Here is a 23,688-nt window from a genome sequence, read left to right as displayed (position 1 = left end):
ATGCATGTATTTCACAGGTTTGACCTGACATAGGGTTACCATATAGATCTTATGGTAGAGGCGCCACCGTGCTGGGTAAAGAATGTAAAGCCTCGAAACCCGTTAAGGCCGGTGGTATTCTTCTGATGAGCCCTAAATGGAAGGTTTTACTTGGAAATATTTTGCTAGATTGGTGCTTTTGCGGGCAATTTTACAACGACTTGGGTATACTGTTTGGTCCTAGGTAGTTGGATGGATGTGTAAGGTGAGAGCCTCGTTCAAGTGCACATTTGTCTCAATTGCTGGATTAGGACGACAGTTTTTTTTTTTTTTTTTTTTTTTTTTTTTTTTTTTTTTTTTTTTTTGCCCAGTAATTATCTCTTAAACATAATATGAATCCAGGTTGGATCTAGTGCTGGTGGAGGAATCATAAAAATTCCTCCCCGACGGACCTTAACCCTGGTCCAGGTTTTACCTGAAATTGATGATTATTTGGTTAATTTATCATTTATTTTAAAAAAGATATTTTAATATAATTTCTCGCAGTTTGAGTTGCTAGGGGTTTCAAACAAGCTTGAGGAGCTTTAAATTGGTAATTGTTCCAGATACCAATAAAAGATACATCTGGACGTGTGTTCGTTTGTTCCAGAATGGTCTCTCAGTGACCTCTGGGAGTTGATTGTGGAAGCATTGAAACACTTTTTGTATGTAATTTCTAATAGCTTGACTGGTATGCATGTATTTCACAGGTTTGACCTGACATAGGGTTACCATATAGATCTTATGGTAGAGGCGCCACCGTGCTGGGTAAAGAATGTAAAGCCTCGAAACCCGTTAAGGCCGGTGGTATTCTTCTGATGAGCCCTAAATGGAAGGTTTTACTTGGAAATATTTTGCTAGATTGGTGCTTTGGCGGGCAATTTTACAACGACTTGGGTATACTGTTTGGTCCTAGGTAGTTGGATGGATGTGTAAGGTGAGAGCCTCGTTCAAGTGCACATTTGTCTCAATTGCTGGATTAGGACGACAGTTTTTTTTTTTTTTTTTTTTTTTTTTTTTTTTTTTTTTTTTTTGCCCAGTAATTATCTCTTAAACATAATATGAATCCAGGTTGGATCTAGTGCTGGTGGAGGAATCATAAAAATTCCTCCCCGACGGACCTTAACCCTGGTCCAGGTTTTACCTGAAATTGATGATTATTTGGTTAATTTATCATTTATTTTAAAAAAGATATTTTAATATAATTTCTCGCAGTTTGAGTTGCTAGGGGTTTCAAACAAGCTTGAGGAGCTTTAAATTGGTAATTGGTCCAGATACCAATAAAAGATACATCTGGATGTGTGTTCGTTTGTTCCAGAATGGTCTCTCAGTGACCTCTGGGAGTTGATTGTGGAAGCATTGAAACACTTTTTGTATGTAATTTCTAATAGCTTGACTGGTATGCATGTATTTCACAGGTTTGACCTGACATAGGGTTACCATATAGATCTTATGGTAGAGGCGCCACCGTGCTGGGTAAAGAATGTAAAGCCTCGAAACCCGTTAAGGCCGGTGGTATTCTTCTGATGAGCCCTAAATGGAAGGTTTTACTTGGAAATATTTTGCTAGATTGGTGCTTTTGCGGGCAATTTTACAACGACTTGGGTATACTGTTTGGTCCTAGGTAGTTGGATGGATGTGTAAGGTGAGAGCCTCGTTCAAGTGCACATTTGTCTCAATTGCTGGATTAGGACGACAGTTTTTTTTTTTTTTTTTTTTTTTTTTTTTTTTTTTTTTTTTTTTTTTGCCCAGTAATTATCTCTTAAACATAATATGAATCCAGGTTGGATCTAGTGCTGGTGGAGGAATCATAAAAATTCCTCCCCGACGGACCTTAACCCTGGTCCAGGTTTTACCTGAAATTGATGATTATTTGGTTAATTTATCATTTATTTTAAAAAAGATATTTTAATATAATTTCTCGCAGTTTGAGTTGCTAGGGGTTTCAAACAAGCTTGAGGAGCTTTAAATTGGTAATTGGTCCAGATACCAATAAAAGATACATCTGGACGTGTGTTCGTTTGTTCCAGAATGGTCTCTCAGTGACCTCTGGGAGTTGATTGTGGAAGCATTGAAACACTTTTTGTATGTAATTTCTAATAGCTTGACTGGTATGCATGTATTTCACAGGTTTGACCTGACATAGGGTTACCATATAGATCTTATGGTAGAGGCGCCACCGTGCTGGGTAAAGAATGTAAAGCCTCGAAACCCGTTAAGGCCGGTGGTATTCTTCTGATGAGCCCTAAATGGAAGGTTTTACTTGGAAATATTTTGCTAGATTGGTGCTTTTGCGGGCAATTTTACAACGACTTGGGTATACTGTTTGGTCCTAGGTAGTTGGATGGATGTGTAAGGTGAGAGCCTCGTTCAAGTGCACATTTGTCTCAATTGCTGGATTAGGACGACAGTTTTTTTTTTTTTTTTTTTTTTTTTTTTTTTTTTTTTTTTTTTTGCCCAGTAATTATCTCTTAAACATAATATGAATCCAGGTTGGATCTAGTGCTGGTGGAGGACTCATAAAAATTCCTCCCCGACGGACCTTAACCCTGGTCCAGGTTTTACCTGAAATTGATGATTATTTGGTTAATTTATCATTTATTTTAAAAAAGATATTTTAATATAATTTCTCGCAGTTTGAGTTGCTAGGGGTTTCAAACAAGCTTGAGGAGCTTTAAATTGGTAATTGGTCAAGATACCAATAAAAGATACATCTGGACGTGTGTTCGTTTGTTCCAGAATGGTCTCTCAGTGACCTCTGGGAGTTGATTGTGGAAGCATTGAAACACTTTTTGTATGTAATTTCTAATAGCTTGACTGGTATGCATGTATTTCACAGGTTTGACCTGACATAGGGTTACCATATAGATCTTATGGTAGAGGCGCCACCGTGCTGGGTAAAGAATGTAAAGCCTCGAAACCTGTTAAGGCCGGTGGTATTCTTCTGATGAGCCCTAAATGGAAGGTTTTACTTGGAAATATTTTGCTAGATTGGTGCTTTTGCGGGCAATTTTACAACGACTTGGGTATACTGTTTGGTCCTAGGTAGTTGGATGGATGTGTAAGGTGAGAGCCTCGTTCAAGTGCACATTTGTCTCAATTGCTGGATTAGGACGACAGTTTTTTTTTTTTTTTTTTTTTTTTTTTTTTTTTTTTTTTTTTTTTTTTGCCCAGTAATTATCTCTTAAACATAATATGAATCCAGGTTGGATCTAGTGCTGGTGGAGGAATCATAAAAATTCCTCCCCGACGGACCTTAACCCTGGTCCAGGTTTTACCTGAAATTGATGATTATTTGGTTAATTTATCATTTATTTTAAAAAAGATATTTTAATATAATTTCTCGCAGTTTGAGTTGCTAGGGGTTTCAAACAAGCTTGAGGAGCTTTAAATTGGTAATTGGTCCAGATACCAATAAAAGATACATCTGGATGTGTGTTCGTTTGTTCCAGAATGGTCTCTCAGTGACCTCTGGGAGTTGATTGTGGAAGCATTGAAACACTTTTTGTATGTAATTTCTAATAGCTTGACTGGTATGCATGTATTTCACAGGTTTGACCTGACATAGGGTTACCATATAGATCTTATGGTAGAGGCGCCACCGTGCTGGGTAAAGAATGTAAAGCCTCGAAACCCGTTAAGGCCGGTGGTATTCTTCTGATGAGCCCTAAATGGAAGGTTTTACTTGGAAATATTTTGCTAGATTGGTGCTTTTGCGGGCAATTTTACAACGACTTGGGTATACTGTTTGGTCCTAGGTAGTTGGATGGATGTGTAAGGTGAGAGCCTCGTTCAAGTGCACATTTGTCTCAATTGCTGGATTAGGACGACAGTTTTTTTTTTTTTTTTTTTTTTTTTTTTTTTTTTTTTTTTTTTTTGCCCAGTAATTATCTCTTAAACATAATATGAATCCAGGTTGGATCTAGTGCTGGTGGAGGAATCATAAAAATTCCTCCCCGACGGACCTTAACCCTGGTCCAGGTTTTACCTGAAATTGATGATTATTTGGTTAATTTATCATTTATTTTAAAAAAGATATTTTAATATAATTTCTCGCAGTTTGAGTTGCTAGGGGTTTCAAACAAGCTTGAGGAGCTTTAAATTGGTAATTGGTCCAGATACCAATAAAAGATACATCTGGACGTGTGTTCGTTTGTTCCAGAATGGTCTCTCAGTGACCTCTGGGAGTTGATTGTGGAAGCATTGAAACACTTTTTGTATGTAATTTCTAATAGCTTGACTGGTATGCATGTATTTCACAGGTTTGACCTGACATAGGGTTACCATATAGATCTTATGGTAGAGGCGCCACCGTGCTGGGTAAAGAATGTAAAGCCTCGAAACCCGTTAAGGCCGGTGGTATTCTTCTGATGAGCCCTAAATGGAAGGTTTTACTTGGAAATATTTTGCTAGATTGGTGCTTTTGCGGGCAATTTTACAACGACTTGGGTATACTGTTTGGTCCTAGGTAGTTGGATGGATGTGTAAGGTGAGAGCCTCGTTCAAGTGCACATTTGTCTCAATTGCTGGATTAGGACGACAGTTTTTTTTTTTTTTTTTTTTTTTTTTTTTTTTTTTTTTTTTTTTTTTTTGCCCAGTAATTATCTCTTAAACATAATATGAATCCAGGTTGGATCTAGTGCTGGTGGAGGAATCATAAAAATTCCTCCCCGACGGACCTTAACCCTGGTCCAGGTTTTACCTGAAATTGATGATTATTTGGTTAATTTATCATTTATTTTAAAAAAGATATTTTAATATAATTTCTCGCAGTTTGAGTTGCTAGGGGTTTCAAACAAGCTTGAGGAGCTTTAAATTGGTAATTGGTCCAGATACCAATAAAAGATACATCTGGACGTGTGTTCGTTTGTTCCAGAATGGTCTCTCAGTGACCTCTGGGAGTTGATTGTGGAAGCATTGAAACACTTTTTGTATGTAATTTCTAATAGCTTGACTGGTATGCATGTATTTCACAGGTTTGACCTGACATAGGGTTACCATATAGATCTTATGGTAGAGGCGCCACCGTGCTGGGTAAAGAATGTAAAGCCTCGAAACCCGTTAAGGCCGGTGGTATTCTTCTGATGAGCCCTAAATGGAAGGTTTTACTTGGAAATATTTTGCTAGATTGGTGCTTTTGCGGGCAATTTTACAACGACTTGGGTATACTGTTTGGTCCTAGGTAGTTGGATGGATGTGTAAGGTGAGAGCCTCGTTCAAGTGCACATTTGTCTCAATTGCTGGATTAGGACGACAGTTTTTTTTTTTTTTTTTTTTTTTTTTTTTTTTTTTTTTTTTTTTTTTGCCCAGTAATTATCTCTTAAACATAATATATATATATATATATATATATATATATATATATATATATATATATATATATATATATATATATATATATATATATATATATATATATATATATATATATATATATATATATATATATATATATATATATATATATATATATATATATATATATATATATATATATATATATATATATATATATATATATATATATATATATATATATATATATATATATATATATATATATATATATATATATATATATATATATATATATATATATATATATATATATATATATATATATATATATATATATATATATATATATATATATATATATATATATATATATATATATATATATATATATATATATATATATATATATATATATATATATATATATATATATATATATATATATATATATATATATATATATATATATATATATATATATATATATATATATATATATATATATATATATATATATATATATATATATATATATATATATATATATATATATATATATATATATATATATATATATATATATATATATATATATATATATATATATATATATATATATATATATATATATATATATATATATATATTTATATTTATGTATCTTTTTCTCGAAAACAGCTCCATATTTTTTTGAAAAATTGGTATCTTAAGGTATTCTCGCATAAAAAAAAAACGATGTAGATAGGTCAGAAGTCTGAGAATAATCTTTAAGGGCCTGAATTTTGGTTTTTACAAATGATGTCATGTAGTATGTTATTGTATTATATAAGCATTTCTTATGACATCATATAAGTATTTACGTCTATTAGCAATTGGTAATAATCCCGAAGAATGCTTGCAGCCGTCTCCCTAAGTGTCACTGTACTTTGCTTCCCAGAAACATCAGAAATGATCACCTTGTCGCTAAAGTAATCAACTAGCACTTTCTTCAATATATATATATATATATATATATATATATATATATATATATATATATATATATATATATATATATATATATATATATATATATATATATATATATATATATATATATATATATATATATATATATATATATATATATATATATATATATATATATATATATATATATATATATATATATATATATATATATATATATATATATATATATATATATATATATATATATATATATATATATATATATATATATATATATATATGCGTATATTACGTATTTTTTCTCGTAAATGGCTCCATATTTGTTTGGAAAAATTGGTATCTTTGGATATTCTCGCATAAAAAAAAACGGTCTAGTTACGTCAGAAATCTGAGAATAATCGTTAAGAGCCTTAATTTTGGTTTTTGCAAATGATGGCATGTACTATGTTATTGTATTATATAAGCATTTCTTATAACATCATATAAGTATTTTCTTACATGATGTGATTCATAGTATAAATAAGATTGCTGAATTTCCAGCGCAGCAGTTTTTTGTATAATATAATGTCTGTTTAAAGGCCCAAAAAACGAAAAATTGCAGTTGCGGTTACTATAAATGATGATTCTTTGGAACCAACACCTGAACTATCAAACGTGATAAGATGTGAAAATCGAAAACCTGGACCACCAATTGCGATAACACCAATACGGGCAGCTAAAGCAAAGGCCATGCTAAAAAGTGAGGGAGTCAAATATGAAAATGAAGAGCAGCGAGTCAATGAAAATCAACCTGGACAGCGAGAATCAAAACGTGTCAAAATAAAAAATGATAGCGATGATGATTGGGTTTGGGATATTGACATGGATAAGGTCATCAATGCCTATCATACCTTTGATAAAAAAAAACAAAGGTTCGGCGATATATATTTCATAATTACGAAAAATAGGCCGAGGTGTAACGAAGCAAACAAATTGAAAATGATAGCGATGATGATTGGGTTTTGGATTTTGACATGGATACGGTCATCAATATCTACCATACCTTTGAAAATCAAAAATATGGACTGGATAAATCTTTGGAAGAAAAAGAAGTTTTTGTCAAACCACCTGAACAATCAAAAGAGACAAAGGTTTGGTGATATGTCTTTCATAATGACAAAAGACGAGCCGAGGCTAAAGTTAAAGGCCCAATAAAAAAAAAATGTAATTATACAAAGGCACCACTTCTAATTTAAGGCCCATCTGGACATCATGACATCGAAGAATAGGCTCAAATTTTCTGCGTTTAGAAGACAAGCGACAGTCAGAAACTCTACGTAGAAGCCTGCCGCGAGCCCCATACCTTTGTTAAAAGAAAACAAAGGTTCAGCGATACGTATTTCATAATGACGAAAGACAAGCCGAGTTGTAACGAACCAAACAAATTGAAATGATAGTGATGATGATTGGGTTTTGGATTTTGACATGGATAAGGTCATCAATACTTACCATACTTTTGAAAATCAAAATATGGACTGGACAAATCATTGCAAGAAAAAGAAGTTTTGCCCCAGCACCTGAACAATCATAGGCAGCGCAATCGCGCTGCCTATGATTAGAACGATGTTTTTATTTCTTTTTTGTTTACCATACCAGGGCATTTCGTATCGAAGGAGTTGTCTTAGAAACTTTGAAAAGGGCTCATTCGATTGTAAATTGGAGTGGCTAGTGCCCTTTTTAATAGTCAAAGGTGATTGAAGGGCAACTAGCCCCCCCGCCCATAATTCCCCCTAACACATCCAATCAAAATTTTGAGTTAGCCATTTTATTGAGCGTAGTTGATTTCCAGATAGAAAATATGTTTTTGAGGAGGACTTTCGCCCACAATCCTCAGGGCAAGGGTTTGAAGTTATGCCCCGGGGACATATAAGAACGATGTTGGCACAAAGTATTATTTATTATTTTTTCCTTTAGAGCAGGGCACTTCGTATCGAAGAAGTTATCGTAGAAACTTCGAAAAGGGCTCATTCAATTGGAAATTGGAGTGGCTTGTGCTCTTTTTAATAGACAAAAGGGATCGGAAGACAAATAACACCCCTTCCACACCCACCATATCCTGAAACACATCCAATCCAAATTTAGAGATAGCCATTTTGCTCAGTGGAGTTTATTTCCACATATAAATTATGTTTTTGAGGAGGACACTCCCCCACAGCCCTCGGGGCAAGGGTTGTAAGTTATACCCTGGGGGCATATAATGTTTTTATAGAAGGCGTTGTCGTAGAAACTTCAAAAAAGGCTCATTCGATTGGAAATTCAAAGGGCTAGTACCTTTTTAATAGTCGAAAGGGATTTAAGGGCAACTAATCCCCCTCTCACGCCCATTTTTACCCCAAAGACATCTAATCAAAATTTTGAGATAGTCATTTTATTCAGCTTAGTTTTAAGTTCTGGAAAATAGGTCTTGAGGATGACAGCCCCCCCCCCAGCCCTCAGGGTAAGGGTTGTAACTTATACCCAGGGTGCATATAAGGTTTTTATAGAATACATTGTCGTAGAAACTTCAAAACGGACTCATTCGATTGGAAATGGCTAGTTCCCTTTTTAATAGTCGAAAGTGATCGGAAGGCAACTAACCCCCCTCTCACGCCCACCATTTTTCCACACATCCAATCAAAATTTTGAGATAGCTATTTTGTTCCACGCAGCTTAAAGTTCAGGAAATTATATCTTTGTGCAGGACACTCCACCCACAGTCTTCAGGGCAAGGGTTATAAGTTATGACCTTTATGTTCAAACTTTCGGGGCTACTTCTGCTCTTAAAATTTAACCAAATCAAAGCAGTGTAAGCGTATCCAAGCTATCAAAGAAAGTAAACAGATTTTTTTGCTAATGGTATCAAATTTTCCATTTTAGGTCAACTAGAGGAGGTATGAAACTAAATTAAACACTTCTATTTGTGTCAAGATTTTTAAAAGGGTGTATGTTGTAAAAAATTGCTAAAAATTTTTCTCCAGCATATACATAGCAGGCTAAACTATAAAGTCTTAAAAAAAGAAAAGATTTAAAGTATTATTTTCTTTTTCCCTGAAGAGACTATGTCAATATGAAACGAACAGAAAATTATTAAAAAACTTTTTCCGCAAAATAAGTTTTTCAAAGAAAAGTAAAGAACTCCTAAAACAAAAATGAGCAAAAATAAAATAAAATAATCTACCAAGCGTGAAACTACCACAAATCAGCATCAATAAATAAATGAAACCCAAACAGAACTTATAATAAATAACCGAGTCAAACTCAAAACGAGCAGAAATTAACATAAGTTGGGCTCAAAACCCCTATGCCTTCCCAAGGCCAGAACAAAATTTGCACTTTAATGAAAAAAATACAAATAAATGTGCATTGTCACTTTAATATACATATACTGATATTTACTAATCCAAATGTTAATATTATTTTATTTATTAAAGTTATAAAAGTAAAAACATTTATATTTTTTTCAGGAAAGTGCAAGTTTTGTTCTAGCCTTGGGAAGGCCAGAGATATATATATATATATATATATATATATATATATATATATATATATATATATATATATATATATATATATATATATATATATATATATATATATATATATATATATATATATATATATATATATATATATATTATATATATATATATATATATATATATCAAGAATTGGCTTTTTATGTATAAGAATTGGCTTTTTATGTTGGTTCTAAATCGGTTCTAAATCGGTAATGAATTTCTTAAGTTTGAAGTTACCAAATTTGTGGGCCTGAGAAAACTTCCCGAATTTTCGGAAAAAGAGCAAAACACCCCCAACAAGGCGAAATATCTTGAAAAAAATACACCATCAAATTCAGCGTATCTTAGAACCATTCTACAGAAGCATCAAAAACCTCAGGGAATCTTGAACTAAATCAGAAGATGCTATTTGTATCAAGGTTGTCAAAAGGTCGTATCTGCAATATTTCTCGAACAGCTATAGACGTTAAGTTGGAAATTTCAGGGAATGTTGATGTTGGTGTTGAACTGAGTCTAATGACACTATGTTCACCCAGATTTGAAAAATGTTGTTTTTTTTTTCAATTAAAAAAGACAATTTTCAAGCATTGTTTTGAAAACGTAAAGATTTTTTTTTAAGTCTTGAGGATTTAATTCAGTGGTACCCCCCTCACATTAGGATAGCCACATTTAGGCATAAGCCTGGCCACGGTATTAAAAACGAGTGGAAATTAATTGAAAAAAAGACAATAAGTTTTTCACATGAAATTAAGAAGCGAGTATAACTCAAAGCGAACAGAAATTATTCTGTATATGAAGGGGGTGCTCCTCCTTGACCCCATGTTCCCGATGCCTTCTGTTCTCGATGCCTTAAGAACGATTGATCAAGCACAAGGACAGTTGGAGTCGAAAAAAAGTATTTTTCACAATGTCTCAAAAATGAAAGAGCTTACTAACGTGCATTTGCATTAAACAATAATATTTTCAACTTAAGTGTCTTAGAAAGCAATCTCTAAATATAACACTTGCAATTATCCATTAACTAAATTTGTTCTAATCTTAAATGATTTCTTACTAAATTAGTGTAAAGATCGAGTATTTAAGGAAGACCCCACCCTCTCATATACGAAATAAACTCTGTCTGTTTTGAGTTTTGATGTTATTCTTTAATTTGGTTTGAAAAGATTTTTTTTATTTGATTGGTAGCATAGTGTACAAAAATAAGAATTTATTCAGAGTATTTACACTTTCGTGTTTTAAGCTTTAGAATAACTTCTTCGCTGGACTTCTTTCATAAAGGTAATTTTCTCTGACTAAAAAACTTTTTTTGCCATTATTTGAAGGTAAGCTGTAAGTCAAACATTTTTTTAGGCGAACCAATGAGGCAATTTTTGGCTCAAGGTGGATGGAAGGACCTGAAAGATACAATTCAACAATACGGTGAAAAGAATCCCCTCACAAAGCTTCATCTAGATCTAACCGGCTTAGATCCAACGGATTCATTTTCCAAAATTCCATATGAAAAAGGAAGTACCGTTATTTGGTACTGGAATGAGCTGTACGAAGACTCAGGGAAGTTTTTTTCTATATCTTTTTCTGATTAACTGATGTGTAAAGTAGATTAGGACATAACCATGTAATTGTACTGAACGAATCTTTTTTTTAATTAGTAAATTTTTAAAATAACTTTCATTTGCTCCGCCATCAATTTTGCATAGCTTGAACTTATTTACGCTTGCTTGGGCTGCTGGGTCCCGACCAGGTTTGCCAACTCGACAAATTTTATGCCAAAAGGAAAAATTCCTAAGTACCGGAATTAAATGCCTCAAACGGGCAAAAAGTGGGACATTTCATAAATTTGGGACATAGAAGGGCAGAACGGACATATTTTGTGAATTTATTATATAGACGAAACAGTTTCCAAATAAATACATATTTTAGTAAAAATAAATGTCACTTTTTACCAAAGTAGTGCTTGTTCTCGGTATTTTCTTTTTTGTTTCGAGCATCCAGGTTTTGCCGGAGATGTCGTAAGTAAAAGATTTTCTCCAAAGTAAGACGTGTTTATGAGTCTCATGCTTTCACACTATGTCATTTTGTATAAGTTTTATATATGGATTTTTTTTAGTTTGCATTATATTTGATGTTAAGTGGCCGCTTTGAAAGAGGTGTACAAAGCGTCTTTTTGACAATTATGAAACTGGTAGACATAAATAACTTATAGTTTTGAGATTTCAAAATGGACAGATTTTAGCTAAAAATGACACGTTCTTGGATTCTGAGGGGACACATTCATGGACAGAAAAGCTGGCAACCCTGGTCCCAAAAAGTATAATTTATATCACTAAAAAGTTCTGTCTATTATATTTTATATGATATATTGGTGTGTAATGCTCTGATCAAATGGAAAAGAGACGTTTTTTCAAAGATCAGATGAATTACGTAAATCATAAATAATACAAAATATACATTTAAACAAACATCACCTAAAAGACTTTAATTTGCAGAAAAAAATTATTTCTTATTTATTGTCACGTCATTTATGGTTGACATGGCAGTTCACTTGAAGAACAATATCAAAGAGTTCGAAAGAGAAGAAAAAAGAAAAACATCAATCACAGAAGGGGTAAAGGGGTAAAAAGAAAAAGTAAAACAAAATAGAAAACAATGTAATACCATCAAAGAGGGAGAATAAAAATCCAAGCCAAACAAAGAAATTTTGTCCTTGTTTCCGATATCGAAACAACTTTTCTATCTATAAATATTAGGAAATCAGCCTCATTTTCCTAAGTACAAGTTTTTTTTCACTTAAATTTAGATTTTTTTTTTTTTTTTTGCCATTTTATGCTAAAGTGCTTAAAAGAGCGATAAAATTTGGCCCAAAGAATAGAGCCAATAGCATAAGTAGTTTTAGCAAACTCATCGTGGATCGCTTTTACTGAAGGATTTTGCTTAATTTTATGCTTGAAAGACACTAAAATGAACAAAAAAAGCAAACATTCATTAACCAGAAAGCTAATCGATAGCCTATAATGTGTTTGAGTACACCTATTACAGAGAGGCTATAAAAGAAAAATCAGAAAATCAAGATTCCATAAATTGGTAATATTCATTTTAATCACCACCATTTGTTTGTGATGGGAGCACTCGTCATGACCGTCCATTATACGAGTAGACTAATCGTCATGGGGACATTTTGTCACATGAGTAAGTTTTTGGGGGAAATAAATAGAAGAACAATTCCCAAGAGCAAGAATCGACTTTTGGCGCAAAACAGACGATTAACTGTGCAGCCTGGCACCACTGGACTTTGGGATTAGTTTTAAAAACCACTTCGATCTATCGGCTGCAACTTCCCGGGCGATCTTCAGCCAGTCTCTGTCCTATCTCCTCCCATGCCTCGGAAAGCCTCCCCATGGTCGATGGTCCTCTTTGAATTTTCGCCAAAAATTCTTATTCTGTCCTCTCTGATGTCATCTCTAGGATGGCACTGACTGGTTCGCAGATGAAGAAGTCTCGATATATCGTACCTTTAGGGCGACGCAAGGATTTGCCGAGGAGTTTGAGCTGAGGTATTTTGATGATGAAGGATAGCTCTTCAGATTGGCCACAGGGGCTTCTTACTTCACTGTTGGGAATTCTAGACCATCTGTTGATTTGGAGTATATGGCGAAGACGGCGGTGATCAAACGTGTCCGTAGCTCTAACCTCTTCAGCCTTGAGAGGCCATGTTTTGTAGGCATACAGTAGAATAGCTAAAAAATTGAAAGTGAAAAAAAAAGAGTTATAGACATTTCAATGGTATCCCCTTAGGTAATTCCAGCACGTGATTCAAGGCACGGGCGTCAGACTGTTAAACAAGGCTTAATTTTGGGGTAAAATGAAAGGATCTTATATATAGTCCTGTGGAGGATATGCTGTGAGTGTGCAGGTCTTTAAGCTAAATTTTGGAATAAACCATTGCGATTGAGAATAATCATAATAACTTTTAACATTCCTGAATCAGATTCAAATGATGATTCTTCCTCCCTTGGCATTTTTTTTTTTAAACTTTTTTTTTAATTTTTAGCTACTATGGGCTAGAGTTCGTCCTTTATTGTGTTACATATGACGCTGCAATTATAATTATCTCACAATATGGAACAAAAAATAAACTCTCCATTTTTCTATTTCTGTGCTCAAGTACACACTTTAACAACAAACATCAGATTTACCTCCCTGTTTAATCTCAAAAGAAATTGGATTACCATGTCTTTCACAAGGAGGACAGGACTTCAGCAATATTCTGTCGAAATCTTTAACTCTGTTTTAGAAGAGCCTGGTTTAGCAAAAGCCGAAAAAGAGCAAGAGCACTAAAATTAATATTCCAGCGAGACTAGAAGAAAAACTTTTCCTGAAATGCGCCGTACTGGTTATCTGGTAATCAAAATACTAGCTTATTAATTATAGAAGATTTTTTTTATCTCTATGCTCAACAGTCTATTATATTTTTCCAGAACTCTTTGATAAATTTGTCCGCTATTTCTTGTCAAAGTGGAAGTTCCAATCAATTACGCTGCATGATTTATTTGAAACAATTCTTGAATTTACGAGAAAAGAAGCTCCACTAGAGGTCTTTACTAAATTACTGAATATGAATAGGACTGCATGGTTTGAAGAACCTGGATTACCGCCGTACAAGCCTGAGTAAGTTTATATTTTATGTTGAATAGTTTAAAATATAAGTTTATATTTTTTGTTGAAGAAAGGGCACATTTTATATCAAAGAAAGAATAAAGGATTCTCACATTGTGTGCTCTGAAACAGGCTTCTTTTTCGTAGCAAACTGTATTTTAGGAATGTGTTTCATCTAAAAATACATATTCAACTTGTTTTACTTTATATTTGCTGTTTCATTTTATGGCGCTACATAGTAGAATTTACCAAGGGTGTTACAACATAACAGACACCTTTGAGAACATTTAAAACTTTGGACAAACATTATGTTCACAAGTTAAATAGTTACTGCATAATAAAAGAATTTAATTTTAAAATGACAAACATACAATAATAGCGTAATCAGACAAGTATCTTATAAATTAAAAAAAACAGACCGCTAAAAATCTGGATATCAAGATTTTAGATACGATAATTTAAACTCCAGACGTATGTACACAGTGTATTCATATTAGGCATTAATCAGTTAAAGTTAAGTAAACAAAATTGTAAGAAATGAATTTCATAGTAGGGTGAATCGGGGAAAGTCCAAGACCTTAACATGATTTTTTTTGTTAAATTGACTCCCAAGATTTTTTTTTATGAGTATCTCATATCATCTTCTATCAACCTTTTTTTTTACAACAGTTTCCCATATTATTCACTTTCTGATTTTCCCATATACTGTGCTTGTAGCCCATCACCAGGTCTCAAAGTTGGTGCAGTCTGCTATGTTGGACTTATCCCAGCTTTGGGGGAAGTGCAACATATCCTACTAGCTTTTTTCAACAATATGTCAAAAATAATATGACTTCACCATCTTAAAGGGCATCGAGGAATCACTATAAGTCCATAAGCAAACAATTTTTATGTCAAACTGACTGGCATCAAAAGGCCAGACCATACTTTTTTCTGCTGCTGTGGGGTAACTCCAACAATGTCAGACTTACCCAAAAGATAAACATTACAAATATCTTAGCCAAGGTGCACAAATCACTGAATTTAAATGATTGCTTGTATTTTAAAAAAGAAAAACATATCACACAAATCATGGTTTGACTTCAGATACAAAAAATGACTCATAGCTGTTGTAGCTTACGTGTATGGGCATAACACAAAGATCTACTGACTCTTGCTAGTAACTGCCTTGTACAATACAATAACTTGACGGTTTTGGGGTATTTCAAATGGTCCGGTTTTCCCACTAAGTTTACTGGTCCTGCAAAATGTATTTGTCATCCACAGTATCGATATTGTCTTTCTTTGGCCAATTGAAAGAGTAGGTGGCAAGGCTCAAGCAGTGAAGAAACTTGAGGTTAACTTTTCCCTCGTCAGGAAAGTCTAGAACCCTTCCTATGTAACCTTCTTCGTCATTCCTTGCATCGTATCTAACTGCATAGTACTCATTTAGATTGGGAACAATCTTTTGCTTACTGGGTGTCTCCTTGTCATCGCTGTCACTTTCTTGAATAGTATCTTGAATACTCTGATCATCCTCATCAGAGCCAAGTTCAAGGCTGATGTCTGATTCGCTATCACCCGTATCTCTATTGACTTCCCTCTTAGGAAAAACTTTCTTTTTTCGATTTTATACCCTTCCCATCTGAACTTTTCTTCTTCCCTTTGCCTTTTGCTTTCAGATTTTCTTCCCTCTTAAGCACCTCTAGATGTTCTTTTGATGTTATCACTTCTGCCTCTCTTGCAATTTTATTCCGTTTTTCTATTCCTGAAACTGATGGTAGGTCGAGCCGCTTGATTGAGTCAAGAAGAATCTCTTCAAAAGTTTTTGATTGGCTGCCAAGCAACTTCTTTGGACTAAAGGTAACAGAAAAGGTAATTTTTTCTAGTTCAGTGTTGACAGTGGTTGTGACTTAAGATGTGCCTGAATTTTTCTCTTGCTCCTTTTTCATTTTTGCATAGCGTCTCAACTTGGTAGGTTCAAACTTGGTTTTGGTCAATTACGGATTGGTTTACTCTCATTGGAACACTCAGATCAAAGATTCCAGTTGCTTTGAACGACTTTTCAATCAGACTAGGAGTGAAATAGGTATCCCATACCTTTGATAAGAGACATACAAAATCCTTCTTTGACAGAATGTTGCCAGGGTGCTCCCTCTGCCATTTCGAGAGATTATGATCATAAGACACTTTCATTCCCTTGAAAACCACTTTATCGAGAGGTTGAAGCATGTGGGATGCATGTGGAGGTAGCTTGAGAATTGTCACGTTATTTTCGTTTGCAAGTTTTGCTAGAGCAAGAGAAAGCTTTGCAAGTTTTGCAAGAGCATGTGTGCCATGTCCATCTAAGATGAGAAGTGCCTTTCCCTTTACATGAGGAAGAAACTGGAATTCAAACCAGTTCATAAAGAGATCAGACGTCATCCACCCTTTATTGGTAGATGAGTAAGATGCACCAGGGTAAGCTCCATGTACAGGTATCCATGAGGTCCAGGTATTCTTTGCAGAGAAAACTATTAAAGGTGTGAATTTTTCTCTGTTTGCACTGATACAAACCAAGGCAGTTGTATTTTCACATCCATTACCACCTGTTCTATGAGTGGCTGGTGAGTCTTTGGCTCCAGCAACTTTCATGTTGCCAGGATCCCTGCAGAAAGATGCCTCATCCAAATTAAACCAGCACTGGGGCTTGTCAAGAATATCCATCACCGTGGCAGTTTCATACAACAGCTCATAAAAACCATACATTATGAAGGGGTCAGATTGCTGCAAAAGTCTTTTGCTTTCTAACCTTTCTGGTTTCTTTAGTGAAATTTTGTTTCGGCACTTGAACCCCACCCACCAGTCATGACCAGGTCGGTTGTCCTTAAATCTTGTTTGAACTTTGTTCTTGATGAGATAGTCTTGGACTTGGTCAAAAAATTCCTGCTTGCTGAGACCTATGCCCCACTTTTCAAAGTATTCGGAGACCCTGAGCCATATCCTTTTCTATTTCAGCAAGAATTTCTTGACTCCTCCCTCCACCACAAACTGTTTTTTTTTACTTTTGTCTTCTTCATAAGATGGTCATGCAAGGTAGTGCGTGGTATTTGAAATACTTTCGAAGCCTGTAGCATAGACATTCTCTTTGAAGATATCTCTGCTAGCGCATTTTATAGCTGAGTTACATCATATTTTCCTCCAACCCCGCGTTGTGTTTTCCGAACATAATTTCTAGGCATCTAGAAAAGACAAAGGAATTATGAATGAATGGATGAATTTATTCGAAGGGGAATTATGAATGAATTGATGAATGTATTCGAAAACCTGTCACAAGCAGTTGTGCAAAAAATTCCAAAACTGCCAGTAGCAGAATTCCAAAAGCTGCCAACACTTTAGCAGCAAAATCCGTGATTTGACAGCTTTTCTTTGAGCAAGAAGTATTTCTATAGGTAAAATTTTCAGAAAAGTAACAAATGTAACTTAGTATAGCTTGCGGTTAGAAATATCAATAGTTTTCTTAATCATATTTAATCATATTAAAGTACTGTCTCATATTTACTCTAATACTGCTAATGGTGTATAGTATTCAAAGTCTCAAGTATGCAGTATATAGCTTACTGCTGATAGTTTATGGATTGAGTTGTACACTCCAATGATATTGGTATTATAAAAATAATACACACCCAACTGCATTCTTAATATTCATTGATCACTGTACGACAACTATAAAAAGGTCAGTATACTTTTACTAGCATAGGAAGAAAGGTCAGTAAATCAATGATCTATGCCTGGTTTTGATGTGTAGTAAATAATTGAGACATAAACTTTTGAAAAAAGTGAAAAAATTATTTCAAGTCAAGTGAAAGTAATAGTTACTAGGGGTGGATTGTCGTCAGTGATAAATCACTAGGGGTGGCAACCCTGAAAGAAAGGGGATTTTTGGGGAACCAATTTTGAGAATGTTTATGAGAAGACAGATTTTGGGGGAAATCCCCAAAAATTTGGGGATAGTGGAAGCACTGGTATTTTTGAAAACAAAATGCCAACAAATTTTACTAGGCCATGAAAACTGTCCAGTAGCATTGCTACTATGCTAGCCCACTTTTTGCACGGCGGAGTACGACTTGTGTTTTGACACCTTTTCTTTGAGCAAAAATTATTTTATATGTAAAAAGGGTATTTTCAGACAAAATCTGCCAACAAATTTGATACAAGCCAAGTAGCATTTCTTCTTTGCTACACTTTTTACACGGCAGGTCACAAGTAAAGGTTAAGACGAAAAAAAAATTACAGGGGAGAAAGATAAACGAAAGCAGGCACAGAACTGCAATACATGAATGATCAACATAGCACTACTTTCCACTAAGTTAGTAGAGCCATCTAAGGATGGTTACTGGCTTCAGCCTTTATTATCTAAAGCTTAGAATCTGTTCTACCCTTTCAAATATCCATCTTTGGTAACATGGGGTAAGTCCGACACCCCAGCCAAACTTCCCCCGTAGGGGGTAAGACCGACATGTCGGACTTTCCCCAGGTGGGCTTTTTCGGGGGTAAGACCGACACCCCTCTTATCTGTTCAACTAATAACATTAGCTTGTTTTCAAAAATCAGGAAGATGCTCCTGGTCTTCTAGTTTCTAAGAAATGAAAAATAATTCTCTATCTCTCTTACTTTATAATCTGCATAAGTTAAAGTAAAGTCAGTTACCTGTGTTCCTAAAAAAACGCCGTCCAAAAAACTTCAAAACCCTCTGAACAGAAGGCGTACTAACTCTACCAGAAGTTGATGGCACTGTTGCCTACTGCTACTAATATGGAAGAAAATATGAAAGCCTCCCACAGATACAATGGACCATAGACAAATTGAAGGTCGGTATCAGACTTACCCCACTGTCGGATTTTCCCTGATTCACCCTACTTTGAATATTTCGAATTTATATCAGTACTGGGCCCTTACTACTTTCGAGCGCAGCCCCCCAGCTTTCAAGCGCAGCCATCTCCCCTTTTCCTTGTCATTTCAAGTGCAGCCCTCTGACGTCACGGCATCACAGGCAATATTCCTATGAGAGCCTTGTCTTAGGCAAAATTCCCGCCCTGTGATATCATTCCAGGTGGTAGACTTCCCAGGTGTTCTATTATTTTGTTTTTCAATTACCCCATATAATTGTCGAGACGGCTTTCCTGGAATATGTCCAGGCGTTCTATTATTTTTTCAGTATTAAAAAATAGTTCAGCGTGTCAACATCAAAATGGATGCTTACACATTACTGGATATTGAAATTAACAGCGAGATGGAACATAGAGTGCCTAAAGTAGCAGTGGAAATTACAAGGGGTTGCCGACCAACCCTAGAATGGTACAAGATGTATGCTGGATATGTTATATCATTTAGAATGTTTCTAATCGAGGGAACAATTATGCTTTGCAGCTAAAGTTAATATAGTGCATATACAGAGACTACAAGACGGATTAAATGTGTTGGCGAAATATATTGAAGAAAAGAATCTATACAAACTAGCAATTGTTACTAGCAATTGTTAGTCTAGTAGTGAGAGTGTTAAAATGACTAGTTTTGAGAACCAGAAAATCTTACGTAATCTAGTAAAATTGGAAAAATGGTTAATTTTAGATGATCACTTTCGTGAATTATCTTTTCAACGGAAAATATTTCCCAGAGAAATACTTAACGATAAAAGGGGAACTGATTCCCAGTCTTTGGATTATTGCATGATGCTTTGTCGGTGTGGTCCAGCTGATTCTACTAATTTTATAGATATATTAATTGAGACAAAACAAAATGAGATTGTGGTTCTTCTCTTATCAACTACATAGACGGCTATTTTGTAGGAAATCATTTCTAAACATATTTATGTCGTGCTAGAAGACATTTTTATTGATCGTGAGTCAGTTTCTTTTCGGAAGTAAGACAGTCAACATTGAAAAATTATTAAACATGCCCTTTATGCTTGTATACATTGGGCACCTGGTCATCCTGTGAGAATTGTAGTTTTGTTGATGACTATAATGAAAAGTGTAAATTATGCAATCCCTGTAAATTGCTTGAAGGATACGGAGTGCAAATTAACGACTATAGTTCATGTCTTGAAGAGATTTGTGACTCTCATAATAGAGCATTCTTAAAATAAAAGTTCAAAATAGGGATAAAATCCTTTTGAATAGACAGTGTTTAGAAATTCACAAGAAATATCACATATTTCGGTCACATTATTATACATTAACCGTCATCAGTAGTAAAACTTTTACTACTGATGACAGTTTTACCACTGATGACGGTCACTGTATGTGTGACCGAAATATCTGGTATTTTTTGTGAATTTCTATACACTTTCTATTAAAAAGGATTTTATCCCTATTTTGAACTTTTATTTTATCATCATGGAAAGGCAGTGTGGTCTCCGAAATCATCTATGTCATATTTATGAGGATTCTTATGCTACAATCGTCACTATTACAAACGTGATCAATGAAAAAATACTTACCCTGGCATGATTGCGAAAAACCCTAAACATGAGTTCAGTTTATTTTTAAAAGACTGGTATCGTCGTGGCTTTAAATTGTTTTGGGAAGAAGAACCTGGTCTACGCTTCAATTGCTGGAATAATAAAAGAGTCTGGTTTTTACGACATGGCTGTTAAGATATTGGCTACTTTGATTATAAACCTAGAGACTTTTTATTTGGCTGTTACAGAAAGAGATTTTTCATATGAGAATTTTGTATGTGACATTGCTTCAAATAAGAAAATTGAAACGTGTGAATCGTATAGTATGAATCACTGAATCACAGTAGTATTATTAACTTTACAAAGGGATTTAATAAAAATGAAGTTAAAATATATTTTAGAATATTTGAGCCTGACTTTGCATGTCGAGATGAATACAAGTTTAATCCTGACGAGCTGCGGCCACTTATCATTGTTGATGATTATCTATACGTAGAAGAAGAAATCTAAAAAAAGACACAGTGTTTTGTATGCATACAAATTTTATTAATAAACTAGTTTACATATATTTTTAAGGCATTTCCCTTTTAGGGCACCAAAATTTATATAATAGAGATAGGAAAGAGTATTTCCGAAAAAAAAGTCGTTCAAACGTGGATTGTCGCCATACATCTTGAGGAATTCCATGTAAGTTTGTCTGCGACATAGGAATATAAAATATGATGGGGCATGAAAACCACAGCTTTTCAATTGTAAATCTTGTACCCGCTCCCGATTTTGAATACTAGATTTTCCATTCTGCTCAAGAAAAATTTTAATGTGAGGTGTGTAGAATGTATACTGTATGCCAAGAGGATGAAAAAATTCTATATTGCTTCTTGTTTGAAAGATGTATAACCAATGCCCCGTCTTTACACTTGATGTGCTGCTATTAACAATAATAATAGTATTGCTAGCATGTTGAATATGCTCCAGGATATCCAAAGGTATGCAATAGGATTTATATTTGGACAGTTAGGGATCTATATTGAACACATTGATTATTTGATTCGTGTTCATGGCACCATGTTTAATAAAAAACTGCCATCAAATACTTCCTCAGTTATAACATTTTCAAATAATTGAAAAGATCGATGTAGGGATTGCATTGTCAATTCATATAGGGTCCTGTATGATTTACCAAAGAATAAATTATAGGGAGGAAGTCCATTTACTTTACACACAAGCGATGAGAGTCCAAACAGTTCAAATTTATGAGGGGAATTTGGCCATGATCCCACAGCGCTAGCAGTTTTTACAAGAGCCAATGCCAATTTTGAAGGAATTTTGCAATTGATAAATGATGAATCGGTACAGGTACGCGTACCCGTAGTAATATGTCGTTGATTCGTGATTTTATGAGGCACGAGTAGTTTGATACCATAATCAGAGGTTCTTAATGTTTCAATTGCCAAAGCAACAGAACTCATAGCTTGCCGTTTTCGTACATGAAGTATTGCCAACGTGAGAGAGACTGTTACACTGACTGTTGCACAGAGACTGTGCAGCGCCCAGTACTTTTGGCACAATAAAATTGGACGGTGCAAATTGTAGCTCTATATCAATCTTTACACTGGGAAGCAGGCATTGAGGTATATATAATATCTCATGATTTAGTTTCCAAACTAAATGCAAATCATTAGTCGACGCATCTCTAGGAATATTGGTAATGTCAGTATCTGTTTTATATTCATAACCAAGTGCATGCCTTCTCAACAGCTTATAAGACATCGGAATCTTCAACATGAATTGTATATAACTTGTAGATTTTGAAAGATTATTGCTCGTGCTCACCAATGTTGTAGACACTTATTTGTTTAAATATAGTGTGTAGTACGCAATTTTTGTATGATAACCCGTCGGCAGCACTTAGTTTTCGTTGTTATATTTTGTAACTATTACATGTTAATCTATAAATGTTGAAGTCAAATCTATGAAATAGTCTTCATTGAAATAAGCGTGAAAATGTACATTTTCAGAGAGCGGTTGTTACAGATAAAATTGCTCATAGTATCCGTGTTTTACACTGACATCTATATTTTCCGCATTGAAAAGATTTGGAGATGAGTTGATTGAAGGGTGAGATTCTTATGTGGTAGATATGACATTTTCTGGGAAAAGAAGTTCTTTTTCAATCTTTTAACTTTCTTTTTCTTCTTTGACAAGAGTGTTGCTTCAGGCTTCCGGGCTGAGTTGAGACTGATCGGAGATGAGGTCTTTTGCAACCTTTTTAAACCTTTCACACGTTGTTTCAATCGCTCGTCAAGGGATCATGCGCTCGACCTGAGATTTTGCAATACTTTTCTGAGTATGCCATTTTCTCGCTAGACCATTTTGTCACACCCTGAGTTTTTAGAAAACTGCATATAAGAGAGTTATACCCAAAACTAGAAATCCTAAATCTCCAGAAGAACTGAGGCCTATATCTCTCACCTCTGCCTTCCCAAAAGTGTTTGAGGCATTTATTGATCAAGCAACACTCAATGAGATTTCCACAAACATTGATAAATACCAGTACCGGGGTATCAGAGGCTGCAATACCACAATTTATCTAGTGCGCCTGCATGATACTTTAGTAAAATGGCTTGACCAAAAAGGTACCATCGTTAATCTTGCCATGGTGGATTTTCGCAAGGCTTTCGAGCTAATCTCCCACCCTGTTGCTCTAATGAAACCAAAAGTAATGGGGGCGAATAGACTAACAATTCAGCTAATCGCTGAATTCCTGTCTAATAGAACACAATGTGTGTT

General features: G+C 34.4%; 1 protein-coding gene across 1 annotated transcript in view; it reads left to right on the top strand.

Moving 5' to 3' along the window:
• The window catches only part of LOC148947766 (leukotriene A-4 hydrolase-like), a 294,121-nt gene that overhangs the window by 187,118 nt on the left and 83,315 nt on the right, over nt 1-23,688 (top strand). The window contains exons 8-9 of the mRNA XM_089095421.1: nt 11,175-11,375; nt 14,300-14,489. Of these exons, the coding sequence (XP_088951547.1) occupies nt 11,175-11,375; nt 14,300-14,489 (391 nt within the window). The remainder of the gene's footprint in view (nt 1-11,174; nt 11,376-14,299; nt 14,490-23,688) is intronic.

This window comes from Artemia sp. Qi Xiang Cuo, chromosome 10, assembly GCF_049724085.1.
Source record: "Artemia sp. Qi Xiang Cuo chromosome 10, ASM4972408v1, whole genome shotgun sequence".
Classification (NCBI taxonomy): domain Eukaryota; kingdom Metazoa; phylum Arthropoda; class Branchiopoda; order Anostraca; family Artemiidae; genus Artemia; species Artemia sp. Qi Xiang Cuo.
The sequence above is the reverse complement of the archived record's forward strand: the minus strand, read 5'-3'. Positions and strand labels throughout refer to the sequence as shown.